Genomic DNA, 12,401 nt, shown 5'->3' on the forward strand with positions numbered 1-12,401 from the left:
AAAATGCAAAGCAGCAAAATCTCCTACATATAAATCTAATCAATTTAATGATATAAAAAAAATGTAATTTCTTTAACTTAAACATGTTAAAGTGCTGAATAGATGGGCTCTAAAAGAAACATTGGAAAAGTATTTATGACTTAATTCAATGATTATGTTTTCTTATAGAAGGCCTAGGATTGGCTCTCTTTAGTTATACAGGCCTCTTATGCCTAGGAGCCCTAAATAGGAATGCAATCCAGTGGGGCTCAGTGAAAAGGAAGGTAAGCATGACCCCTCCCTCTCAGGAGGCAGCCCATAAAATACAGGATGCCCATGATAGACTCTACAGACCCAAGAAGGTAGAAAAAGAAGGGCACAAGAAAGGATATTTGAGAATATAGAATGGTCATGGAAGGCATATGGATGGATGAAAGGAGCTGATTAAGAAAGGAGATAGAAAGGGATAGGGTCAGGCAGGGTTCAGTGTGGGAAGGAGGAGGGAACCATGATAATGAATGGAGATCTGTAACTTGTAAGGGTGTTGAGTGAGGGTACAACCTCAGAGAGAGAGACAGAGAATGGGATAGGGGAGGCACACAAGAATCAGTGGAGGTTGTGAATCATAGCCTTGGGGATACAGAGCCTGGGGTGACTGGCTCTTCTAGCTACGCAGGAAGCCCACTGGAGCAATTCGAACATCAACCCAACCACAAAACTTTAAATCCAATTTTTTTTCCTGTCTACAGTCAATGAAGGAACAGGGCTGGAGGAGAGACTGAGGGAAAAGCCAACCACCAGCCTACCCAACTTGAAACCCATCGCATTGTCAAGCAACAGTCCCTGACACTATTAATGATATCCTGTTATGCTTGCAGACAGAGTCTAGCATAGGCTGTCCCATGAGAGGGTTCACCCAGAAGCTGACTTAGATGAACACTCCCAGCTAAAATTGGATGGATCTTGAAGACTGTCATGGAAAAATAAGTGGAAGGATTGCAGTCCCTCAGACGATAAGAACGCCACAGGAAGACTAACCAAATCACCTGACCTGGACTCTTAGGGCTCTTAGAGACTGAACCACCAACCAAAGAACATACAGAGGCTGGTCCTAAGCCTCCACACACATAGGTAGGAGATGTGCAGCTTGATCTTTGTGTGAGTCCCAAACAATTACAGCATGGGTTATCCTAAAGGATGTTGCCTGTATGCAGAATAGGTTCTTCTAGCTAGATTGTGTCCTAGATTAGTCTCACAGAGACTTCATGTTCCAGGGTGGGAAGATAACCAAATGGCCCCTACCCACTGAGAGGAGAAGGAGAGTGGGGCACAAGGGAACAATTATGGGAGAGGCTGACAGGGAGGGGGCAGTGAGCAGGATGTAAAGTAAATAAGTAAATATTAAAATTGAAAATATTAAAATTGAAAATAATTGAAAAAAGTTTCCAGGAAGCATCACATGGCACAACTGAGACTCCAATGAAACAATCAATTTTTACTTCAGTCTACAATCAGACTGAACATTTTATTTTAAAATTTATATATATGATCAATTCTCCCACACAGACTGTGTTTTGATATTCCAATCGATCCTGGAGGAGCATCAAGGGTCTAGGGATCAGGAGCCGCAGCCACTAGAAGAAAAAGAAGAATTATTAACAGTATCATCAGGCACATCTCTGGTGATATTGTCATGCCCAGCATCAACAACATCAGTGTCATTATCATGTAGATATCAATGTAGACATATCAATGTAGAGAGAAACAGTGAGAAGGTGGATGCTTCTCTTGTTATTTTTAATCTCAGAAGTTGCTTCTTTTGGAATGTTGCGGTCAAAGGCTATGCTAACTTCAGAAGTCAGAGTTCAGAATGACAGCGATAAATAGACAATAACATTTAACAGGAAGTTTTCCCGGCTTAGTCATTCAGGAAACACATGTTTTCACTGGAAGTGACAATAATCTCCTCATTCTAGAATAGGAAACATCCAAGTAGGAAAAAATATTACCTGGTCAGTTGTATTTCTCTAAACTGGATTTGTTACATTATGAAAATTATTTTCTATAAATTGAGAAAAAATAAAGTTTTCAGGTTCTAGGTTATGCGTAAATAGCCCTATAGAAGTATGAAATTTATTAACAAAAGAGACCTAGGTTTCTAGTAAAACAATCTTAATCTATTTTAAGCTACTATTTTAGTTTAACTTACCTGGTCCGACTCTCTTCTTAGTGGGAGCTCCTTGGCCATTTTCTTCATGCCATGCTTGTTGAATTTGGATTTTCATCCATGTTATGATGGATAAGAGTGAGGATATAAGCCATATGAAGAGCAAAAAAGGTATGCGTGGTATCTCTGTTGCCCGAAGATATCCACTCTCCCTGAGAAGGATCAAGCTGTGGTTTATTGGTTCAGCTCGTGCGGAAGCATGAAAAATATCCTCAGCACCCTGAGTAGCAGGCAGACCTTCTTCTACGTCAGGAGTAAAAGAAGATTCCTCATCTGAAGTAGCAGAATCAAATATTTCTTCTTCACTAAGGGATATCAAAAGAGTCAGGTTAGTCATTTGAATGGAGTCAAGGGAATAACAAGTGCAGGAACCAGGAGTGGGCTCTGGGTCAGCATGGGGTTTGTACCTTGTACTCTCCTTGTAAAGAGGTAAATCAACTACATAATCCAATCCAATGTGACTAGCTGGTCCTGAGTCATGACTCTCAACTAACACACTACTGTCAGCAGCACATGTAACAGACAGCCGAGGTTCAAGAGCAGCCAGACAGTCAGCAACAATGGCAGGATCTGTAGGCTCAGCATCAATAGCAGCCATACTGTCAGCAGGGTGGGTGGACATACTGGACTCAGGCTGAACAGCAGGCAGACAGTCAGCAGTACTGGAGCAATTAGTATGTTCAGGCTCAACAGCAGTCAGAATGTCAGCATGGTGGGTGGCCATAGTTGGCTCTGGCTCAGCAGAGTCCAGACAGTCAGCAGCTTTGGTGGAATTAGTCAGTTCAGGCTCAATAGCTACCAAACTGTCAGCAGGGTGTGGGGACATAGATGACTCAGGCTGAACAGAATCCAGACAGTCAGCAGGGTGGTTTGACCTAGTTAGCTCAGGCTGAACAGTAGCCAGACAATCAGCAGCTTTGGTGGAAAAAGTAGGCTCAGGCTCAACAGATGCCAAAGTGTCAGCAGGCTGGGTGGACATGGTTGGCTCAGCCTTGAGAGAAGCCAGACAGTCAGCAGCTTTATTGGCATGAGACAGCTCATGCTCAAGAGCAGCCAGACTGTCGGAACGGGGGGTGGGCATAGCTGGCTCTTGTTCAATAGAGTCCAAACCGTCAGCAGCATTGGTAGAATTATTATGTTCAGGCTCAACAGCTGCCAAACTGTCAGCAGGCTGGGTGGACATGGTTGTCTCAGTCCCAACAGAAGCCAGACAATCAGTAGCATTGGTGGAATTAATCAGCTCAGCCTGGAGAGAAGCCAGACAGCCAGCATCTTTGTTGGCATGAGACAGCTCATGCTCAAGAGCAGCCAGACTGTCGGCACGGTGGGTGGACATAGCTGGCTCTGGCTCAACATAGGCCAGGCAGTCAGCAGCACTGGAGGATTCAGTCGACTCAGGCTCAAGAGCAGCCAGACAGTAAGCAGCATTGGAGGAATGTGTAGGCTCAAGCTCATCAGTAGCCATATTGTCAGCAGGGTGGGTGGACATAGTTGTCTCAGTCCCAACAGAAGCCAAACAATCAGAAGCATTGGTAGAATCAATTGACTCAGCCTTCTGAGAAGCCAGACTGTCAGCAGTGTTGTTGGAATTAGTCAGCTCATGCTCAAGAGCAGCCAGACTGTCGGCACGGTGGGTGGGCTTAGCTGGCTCTTGTTCAACAGAGTCCAGACCGTCAGCAGCATTGGTGGAATTATGTTCAGGCTCAACAGCTGCCAAACTGTCAGTAGGCTGGGTGGACATGGTTGTCTCAGTCCCAACAGCAGCCAGACAATCAGTAGCATTGATGGAATTAATCAGCTCAGCCTTGAGAGAAGCCAGACAGTCAGCATCTTTGTTGACATGAGACAGCTCATGCTCAAGAGCAGCCAGACTGTCGGCACGGTGGGTGGACATACCTGGCTCTGGCTCAACATAGGCCAGACAGTCAGCAGAATTGGAGGATTTAGTCGACTTAGGCTCAAGAGCAGCCAGACAGTAAGCAGCGTTGGTCGAATTTGTAGGCTCAAGCTCATCAGTAGCCATATTATCAGCAGGGTGTGTGGACATAGATGACTCAGGCTGAACAGAGTCCAGACAGTAAGCAGGGTGGTTTGACCTAGTTAGCTCTGGCAGAACAGTAGCCAGAAAATCAGCAGCTCTGGTGGAAATTGTAGGCTCAGGCTCAACAGCTGCCGAACTGTCAGCAGGCTGGGTGGACATGGTTGGCTCAGCCTTGAGAGAAGCCAGACAGTCAGCAGCTTTGTTGGCATGAGACAGCTCATGCTCAAGAGCAGCCAGACTGTCGGCATGGTGGGTGGACATAGCTGGCTCTGGCTCAACGGAGTCCAGACTGTCAGCAGCATTGGTAGAATCATTATAGTCAGGCTCATGAGCAATAGGAATATCAGCAAGGTGGGTAGACATGGTTGTCTCAGACCCAACAGAAGCCAGAATATCAGCAGTATTGGAGGAATTAGTCGACTGGGGCTCAAGAGCGACCAGAAAGTAAGCAGCATTGGTGGAATGTGTAGGCTCAAGCTCATCCGTAGCCATATTGTCAGCAGGGTGGGTGGACATAGTTGTCTCAGTCCCAACAGAAGCCAAACAATCAGTAGCATTGGTAGAATCAATTGACTCAGCCTTCTGAGAAGCCAGACAGTCAGCAGTGTTGTTGGAATTAGTCAGCTCATGCTCAAGAGCAGCCAGACTGTTGGAACGGTGGGTGGGATTAGCTGGCTCTTGTTCAACAGAGCCCAGACCATCAGCAGCATTGGTGGAACTATTATGTTCAGGCTCAACAGCTGCCACACTGTCAGTAGGCTGGGTGGACATGGTTGTCTCAGTCCCAAAAGAAGCCAGACAATCAGTAGCATTGATGGAATTAATCAGCTCAGTCTTGAGAGAAGGCAGGCAGTCAGCATCTTTGTTGGCATGAGACAGCTCATGCTCAAGAGCAGCCAGACTGTCGGCACGGTGGGTGGACATACCTGGCTCTGGCTCAACATAGGCCAGACAGTCAGCAGCATTGGAGGATTTAGTCGACTCAGGCTCAAGAGCAGCCAGACAGTAAGCAGCGTTGGTCGAATTTGTAGGCTCAAGCTCATCAGTAGCCATATTATCAGCAGGGTGTGTGGACATAGATGACTCAGGCTGAACAGAGTCCAGACAGTCAGCAGGGTGGTTTGACCTAGTTAGCTCTGGCAGAACAGTAGCCAGAAAATCAGCAGCTCTGGTGGAAATTGTAGGCTCAGGCTCAACAGCTGCCGAACTGTCAGCAGGCTGGGTGGACATGGTTGGCTCAGCCTTGAGAGAAGCCAGACAGTCAGCAGCTTTGTTGGCATGAGACAGCTCATGCTCAAGAGCAGCCAGACTGTCGGCATGGTGGGTGGACATAGCTGGCTCTGGCTCAACGGAGTCCAGACTGTCAGCAGCATTGGTAGAATCATTATGGTCAGGCTCATGAGCAATAGGAATATCAGCAAGGTGGGTAGACATGGTTGTCTCAGACCCAACAGAAGCCAGAATATCAGCAGCATTGGAGGAATTAGTCGACTGGGGCTCAAGAGCCGCCAGAAAGTAAGCAGCATTGGTGGAATGTGTAGCCTCAAGCTCATCAGTAGCCATATTGTCAGCCGGGTGGGTGGACATAGTTGTCTCAGTCCCAACAGAACCCAAACAATCAGTAGCATTGGTAGAATCAATTGACTCAGCCTTCTGAGAAGCCAGACAGTCAGCAGTGTTGTTGGAATTAGTCAGCTCTTGCTCAAGAGCAGCCAGACTGTCGGCACGGTAGGTGGGCTTAGATGGCTCTTGTTCAACAGAGTCCTTACCGTCAGCAGTATTGGTGGAATTATGTTCAGGCTCAACAGCTGCCAAATTGTCAGTAGGCTGGGTGGACATGGTTGTCTCAGTCCCAACAGAAGCCAGACAATCAGTAGCATTGGTGGAATTAATCAGCTCAGCCTTGAGAGAAGCCAGACAGTCAGCATCTTTGTTGGCATGAGACAGCTCATGCTCAAGAGCAGCCAGACTGTCGGCACGGTGGGTGGACATAGCTGACTCTGGCTCAACATAGGCCAGACAGTCAGCAGCATTGGAGGATTTAGTCGACTCAGGCTCAAGAGCAGCCAGTGTGTCAGCAGGGTGATTGGACATAGTTGGCTCTGGTTCCACATCAGGCAGACTGTCAGCAGGGTGGGTGGACATGTTTGGCTCAGACTCAAGGTCAGCCAGACAGTCAGCAGCTTTGGTAGAAGTATTATGTGCAGGCTCGTCAGCAGTCAGAATGTCAGCAGGGTGGGTGGACATAGTCGGCTCAGGCTCAACAGCTGCCATACTGTCAGCAGGGTTGGTGGACATAGCGGGCTCTGGTGCAACAGCAGCCCGACAGTCAGCGGCATTGGTAGAAATAGTCGGATCAGGCTCAAGGTCAGCCAGACAGTCAGCAGTGTTGTTGAAATTAGTCAGCTCAGGCTCAAGAGCAGCCAGAGTGTCAGCAGGGTGGGTGGACATAGTTGGCTCTGGTTCCACATCAGGCAGACAGTCAGCAGGGTAGGTGGACATAGTTGGCTCTAGTGCAACAGCAGCCTGAAAGTCAGCGGCATTGGTAGAAATAGTCGGATCAGGCTCAAGGTCAGCCAGACAGTCAGCAGTGTTGTTGAAATTGGTCAGCTCAGGCTCAAGAGCAGCCAGAGTGTCAGCAGGGTGGGTGGACATAGTTGGCTCTGGTTCCACATCAGGCAGACTGTCAGCAGGGTGGGTGGACATGTTTGGCTCAGGCTCAAGGTCAGCCCGACAGTCAGCAGCTTTGGTAGAAGTATTATGTTCAGGCTCGTCAGCAGTCAGAATGTCAGCAGGGTGGGTGGACATAGTCGGCTCAGGCTCAACAGCTGCCATACTGTCAGCAGGGTTGGTGGACATAGCGGGCTCTGGTGCAACAGCAGCCCGACAGTCAGCGGCATTGGTAGAAATAGTCGGATCAGGCTCAAGGTCAGCCAGACAGTCAGCAGTGTTGTTGGAATTAGTCAGCTCAGGCTCAAGAGCAGCCAGAGTGTCAGCAGGGTGGGTGGACATAGTTGGCTCTGGTTCCACATCAGGCAGACAGTCAGCAGGGTGGGTGGACATAGTTGGCTCTGGTGCAACAGCAGCCTGAAAGTCAGCGGCATTGGTAGAAATAGTCGGATCAGGCTCAAGGTCAGCCAGACAGTCAGCAGTGTTGTTGAAATTGGTCAGCTCAGGCTCAAGAGCAGCCAGAGTGTCAGCAGGGTGGGTGGACATAGTTGGCTCTGGTTCCACATCAGGCAGACTGTCAGCAGGGTGGGTGGACATGTTTGGCTCAGGCTCAAGGTCAGCCAGACAGTCAGCAGCTTTGGTAGAAGTATTATGTGCAGTCTCGTCAGCAGTCAGAATGTCAGCAGGGTGGGTGGACATAGTCGGCTCAGGCTCAACAGCTGCCATACTGTCAGCAGGGTTGGTGGACATAGCGGGCTCTGGTGCAACAGCAGCCCGACAGTCAGCGGCATTGGTAGAAATCGTCGGATCAGGCTCAAGGTCAGCCAGACAGTCAGCAGTGTTGTTGGAATTAGTCAGCTCACGCTCAAGAGCAGGCAGACTGTCGGCACGGTGGGTGGACATAGCTGGCTCTGGCTCAACATAGGCCAGACAGTCAGCAGCATTGGAGGATTTAGTCGACTCAGGCTCAAGAGCAGCCAGTGTGTCAGCAGGGTGATTGGACATAGTTGGCTCTGGTTCCACATCAGGCAGACTGTCAGCAGGGTGGGTGGACATGTTTGGCTCAGGCTCAAGGTCAGCCAGACAGTCAGCAGCTTTGGTAGAAGTATTATGTGCAGGCTCGTCAGCAGTCAGAATGTCAGCAGGGTGGGTGGACATAGTCGGCTCAGGCTCAACAGCTGCCATACTGTCAGCAGGGTTGGTGGACATAGCGGGCTCTGGTGCAACAGCAGCCCGACAGTCAGCGGCATTGGTAGAAATAGTCGGATCAGGCTCAAGGTCAGCCAGACAGTCAGCAGTGTTGTTGAAATTAGTCAGCTCAGGCTCAAGAGCAGCCAGAGTGTCAGCAGGGTGGGTGGACATAGTTGGCTCTGGTTCCACATCTGGCAGACAGTCAGCAGGGTAGGTGGACATAGTTGGCTCTGGTGCAACAGCAGCCTGAAAGTCAGCGGCATTGGTAGAAATAGTCGGATCAGGCTCAAGGTCAGCCAGACAGTCAGCAGTGTTGTTGAAATTGGTCAGCTCAGGCTCAAGAGCAGCCAGAGTGTCAGCAGGGTGGGTGGACATAGTTGGCTCTGGTTCCACATCAGGCAGACTGTCAGCAGGGTGGGTGGACATGTTTGGCTCAGGCTCAAGGTCAGCCCGACAGTCAGCAGCTTTGGTAGAAGTATTATGTTCAGGCTCGTCAGCAGTCAGAATGTCAGCAGGGTGGGTGGACATAGTCGGCTCAGGCTCAACAGCTGCCATACTGTCAGCAGGGTTGGTGGACATAGCGGGCTCTGGTGCAACAGCAGCCCGACAGTCAGCGGCATTGGTAGAAATCGTCGGATCAGGCTCAAGGTCAGCCAGACAGTCAGCAGTGTTGTTGGAATTAGTCAGCTCAGGCTCAAGAGCAGCCAGAGTGTCAGCAGGGTGGGTGGACATAGTTGGCTCTGGTTCCACATCTGGCAGACAGTCAGCAGGGTAGGTGGACATAGTTGGCTCTGGTGCAACAGCAGCCTGAAAGTCAGCGGCATTGGTAGAAATAGTCGGATCAGGCTCAAGGTCAGCCAGACAGTCAGCAGTGTTGTTGAAATTGGTCAGCTCAGGCTCAAGAGCAGCCAGAGTGTCAGCAGGGTGGGTGGACATAGTTGGCTCTGGTTCCACATCAGGCAGACTGTCAGCAGGGTGGGTGGACATGTTTGGCTCAGGCTCAAGGTCAGCCCGACAGTCAGCAGCTTTGGTAGAATCATTATGTTCAGGCTCGTCAGCAGTCAGAATGTCAGCAGGGTGGGTGGACATAGTCGGCTCAGGCTCAACAGCTGCCATACTGTCAGCAGGGTTGGTGGACATAGCAGGCTCTGGTGCAACAGCAGCCTGAAAGTCAGCGGCATTGGTAGAAATCGTCGGATCAGGCTCAAGGTCAGCCAGACAGTCAGCAGTGTTGTTGGAATTAGTCAGCTCAGGCTCAAGAGCAGCCAGAGTGTCAGCAGGGTGGGTGGACATAGTTGGCTCTGGTTCCACATCTGGCAGACAGTCAGCAGGGTACGTGGACATAGCAGGCTCTGGTGCAACAGCAGCCTGAAAGTCAGCGGCATTGGTAGAAATAGTCGGATCAGGCTCAAGGTCAGCCAGACAGTCAGCAGTGTTGTTGAAATTGGTCAGCTCAGGCTCAAGAGCAGCCAGAGTGTCAGCAGGGTGGGTGGACATAGTTGGCTCTGGTTCCACATCAGGCAGACTGTCAGCAGGGTGGGTGGACATGTTTGGCTCAGGCTCAAGGTCAGCCCGACAGTCAGCAGCTTTGGTAGAATTATTATGTTCAGGCTCGTCAGCAGTCAGAATGTCAGCAGGGTGGGTGGACATAGTCGGCTCAGGCTCAACAGCTGCCATACTGTCAGCAGGCTTGGTGGACATAGCAGGCTCTGGTGCAACAGCAGCCTGAAAGTCAGCGGCATTGGTAGAAATCGTCGGATCAGGCTCAAGGTCAGCCAGACAGTCAGCAGTGTTGTTGGAATTAGTCAGCTCAGGCTCAAGAGCAGCCAGAGTGTCAGCAGGGTGGGTGGACATAGTTGGCTCTGGTTCCACATCTGGCAGACAGTCAGCAGGGTAGGTGGACATAGTTGGCTCTGGTGCAACAGCAGCCTGAAAGTCAGCGGCATTGGTAGAAATAGTCGGATCAGGCTCAAGGTCAGCCAGACAGTCAGCAGTGTTGTTGAAATTGGTCAGCTCAGGCTCAAGAGCAGCCAGAGTGTCAGCAGGGTGGGTGGACATAGTTGGCTCTGGTTCCACATCAGGCAGACTGTCAGCAAGGTGGGTGGACATGTTTGGCTCAGGCTCAAGGTCAGCCCGACAGTCAGCAGCTTTGGTAGAATTATTATGTTCAGGCTCGTCAGCAGTCAGAATGTCAGCAGGGTGGGTGGACATAGTCGGCTCACGCTCAACAGCTGCCATACTGTCAGCAGGGTTGGTGGACATAGCAGGCTCTGGTGCAACAGCAGCCTGAAAGTCAGCGGCATTGGTAGAAATCGTCGGATCAGGCTCAAGGTCAGCCAGACAGTCAGCAGTGTTCTTGGAATTAGTCAGCTCAGGCTCAAGAGCAGCCAGAGTGTCAGAAGGGTGGGTGGACATAGTTGGCTCTGGTTCCACATCTGGCAGACAGTCAGCAGGGTAGGTGGACATAGCAGGCTCTGGTGCAACAGCAGCCTGAAAGTCAGCGGCATTGGTAGAAATCGTGGGATCAGGCTCAAGGTCAGCCAGACAGTCAGCAGTGTTGTTGGAATTAGTCAGCTCAGGCTCAAGAGCAGCCAGAGTGTCAGCAGGGTGGGTGGACATAGTTGGCTCTGGTTCCACATCTGGCAGACAGTCAGCAGGGTAGGTGGACATAGTTGGCTCTGGTGCAACAGCAGCCTGAAAGTCAGCGGCATTGGTAGAAATAGTCGGATCAGGCTCAAGGTCAGCCAGACAGTCAGCAGTGTTGTTGAAATTGGTCAGCTCAGGCTCAAGAGCAGCCAGAGTGTCAGCAGGGTGGGTGGACATAGTTGGCTCTGGTTCCACATCAGGCAGACTGTCAGCAGGGTGGGTGGACATGTTTGGCTCAGGCTCAAGGTCAGCCCGACAGTCAGCAGCTTTGGTAGAATTATTATGTTCAGGCTCGTCAGCAGTCAGAATGTCAGCAGGGTGGGTGGACATAGTCGGCTCAGGCTCAACAGCTGCCATACTGTCAGCAGGGTTGGTGGACATAGCAGGCTCTGGTGCAACAGCAGCCTGAAAGTCAGCGGCATTGGTAGAAATCGTCGGATCAGGCTCAAGGTCAGCCAGACAGTCAGCAGTGTTGTTGGAATTAGTCAGCTCAGGCTCAAGAGCAGCCAGAGTGTCAGCAGGGTGGGTGGACATAGTTGGCTCTGGTTCCACATCTGGCAGACAGTCAGCAGGGTACGTGGACATAGCAGGCTCTGGTGCAACAGCAGCCTGAAAGTCAGCGGCATTGGTAGAAATCGTGGGATCAGGCTCAAGGTCAGCCAGACAGTCAGCAGTGTTGTTGGAATTAGTCAGCTCAGGCTCAAGAGCAGCCAGAGTGTCAGCAGGGTGGGTGGACATAGTTGGCTCTGGTTCCACATCTGGCAGACAGTCAGCAGGGTAGGTGGACATAGTTGGCTCTGGTGCAACAGCAGCCTGAAAGTCAGCGGCATTGGTAGAAATCGTCGGATCAGGCTCAAGGTCAGCCAGACAGTCAGCAGTGTTGTTGGAATTAGTCAGTTCAGGCTCAAGAGCAGCCAGAGTGTCAGCAGGGTGATTGGACATAGTTGGCTCTGGTTCCACATCAGGCAGACTGTCAGCAGAGTGGGTGGACATGTTTGGCTCAGGCTCAAGGTCAGCCAGACAGTCAGCAGTGTTGTTGAAAGTAGTCAGCTCAGGCTCAAGAGCAGCCAGAGTGTCAGCAGGGTGGGTGGACATAGTTGGCTCTGGTTCCACATCAGGCAGACAGTCAGCAGGGTGGGTGGACATAGTTGGCTCTGGTGCAACAGCAGCCTGAAAGTCAGCGGCATTGGTAGAAATCGTCGGATCAGGCTCAAGGTCAGCCAGACAGTCAGCAGTGTTGTTGGAATTAGTCAGCTCACGCTCAAGAGCAGCCAGACAGTCAGTAGCATTTGTAGAATTTGTTGGGTCAGGCTCGGCAGCATCCAGGCTGTCAGCAGTAGAGGTGGAAGCTTCACGATCAGCAGTAGCCTTAGGAATAGAATTTCTATGCTCAGAAGACACCGCATAGAAATTATCTGTTTTATATTTTTCATCCTAAAACGAAAATTAGCAGTGATACTTTTGATTGAAAATTTACTGATTTTATTCATTCTATCACCCTTCTGATAATGTCAGAACCTGGATTCATAGTCCCCAAACTATTTGTGTATTCTGTCGAAAGTTAGCACGACATTCAGTGACATTCAGTGAAGTCTGCTTCCTGTCTGCTTGAGTAATTGGCCCAGAGTTTTTCAAAGTCTTTACTGT

At 50.1% G+C, this 12,401-nt stretch overlaps 1 protein-coding gene across 2 annotated transcripts in view; it reads right to left on the bottom strand.

Annotated features, from left to right (window-relative positions):
* Positions 1-1,467: 1,467 nt before the first annotated feature.
* LOC148000495 (uncharacterized) overlaps positions 1,468-12,401 on the bottom strand; it is a 52,416-nt gene continuing 41,482 nt past the window's right edge. The window contains exons 9-12 of one of the 2 annotated variants that reach the window (XM_087589412.1): positions 11,404-12,188; positions 2,614-10,994; positions 2,189-2,511; positions 1,468-1,613 (exon numbers count right to left, since the gene is read on the bottom strand). In XM_087589412.1, the coding sequence (XP_087445538.1) occupies positions 1,591-1,613; positions 2,189-2,511; positions 2,614-10,982 (8,715 nt within the window). In that variant the 5' untranslated portion in view covers positions 10,983-10,994; positions 11,404-12,188 and the 3' untranslated portion in view covers positions 1,468-1,590. Of the gene's footprint in view, positions 1,614-2,188; positions 2,512-2,613; positions 12,189-12,401 lie in introns of both variants that reach the window. The other variant, XM_087589413.1, reaches the window with a different exon arrangement.

This window comes from Rattus norvegicus, chromosome 16, assembly GCF_021556685.1.
Source record: "Rattus norvegicus strain SHRSP/BbbUtx chromosome 16, alternate assembly SHRSP_T2T, whole genome shotgun sequence".
Lineage (NCBI taxonomy): Eukaryota > Metazoa > Chordata > Mammalia > Rodentia > Muridae > Rattus > Rattus norvegicus.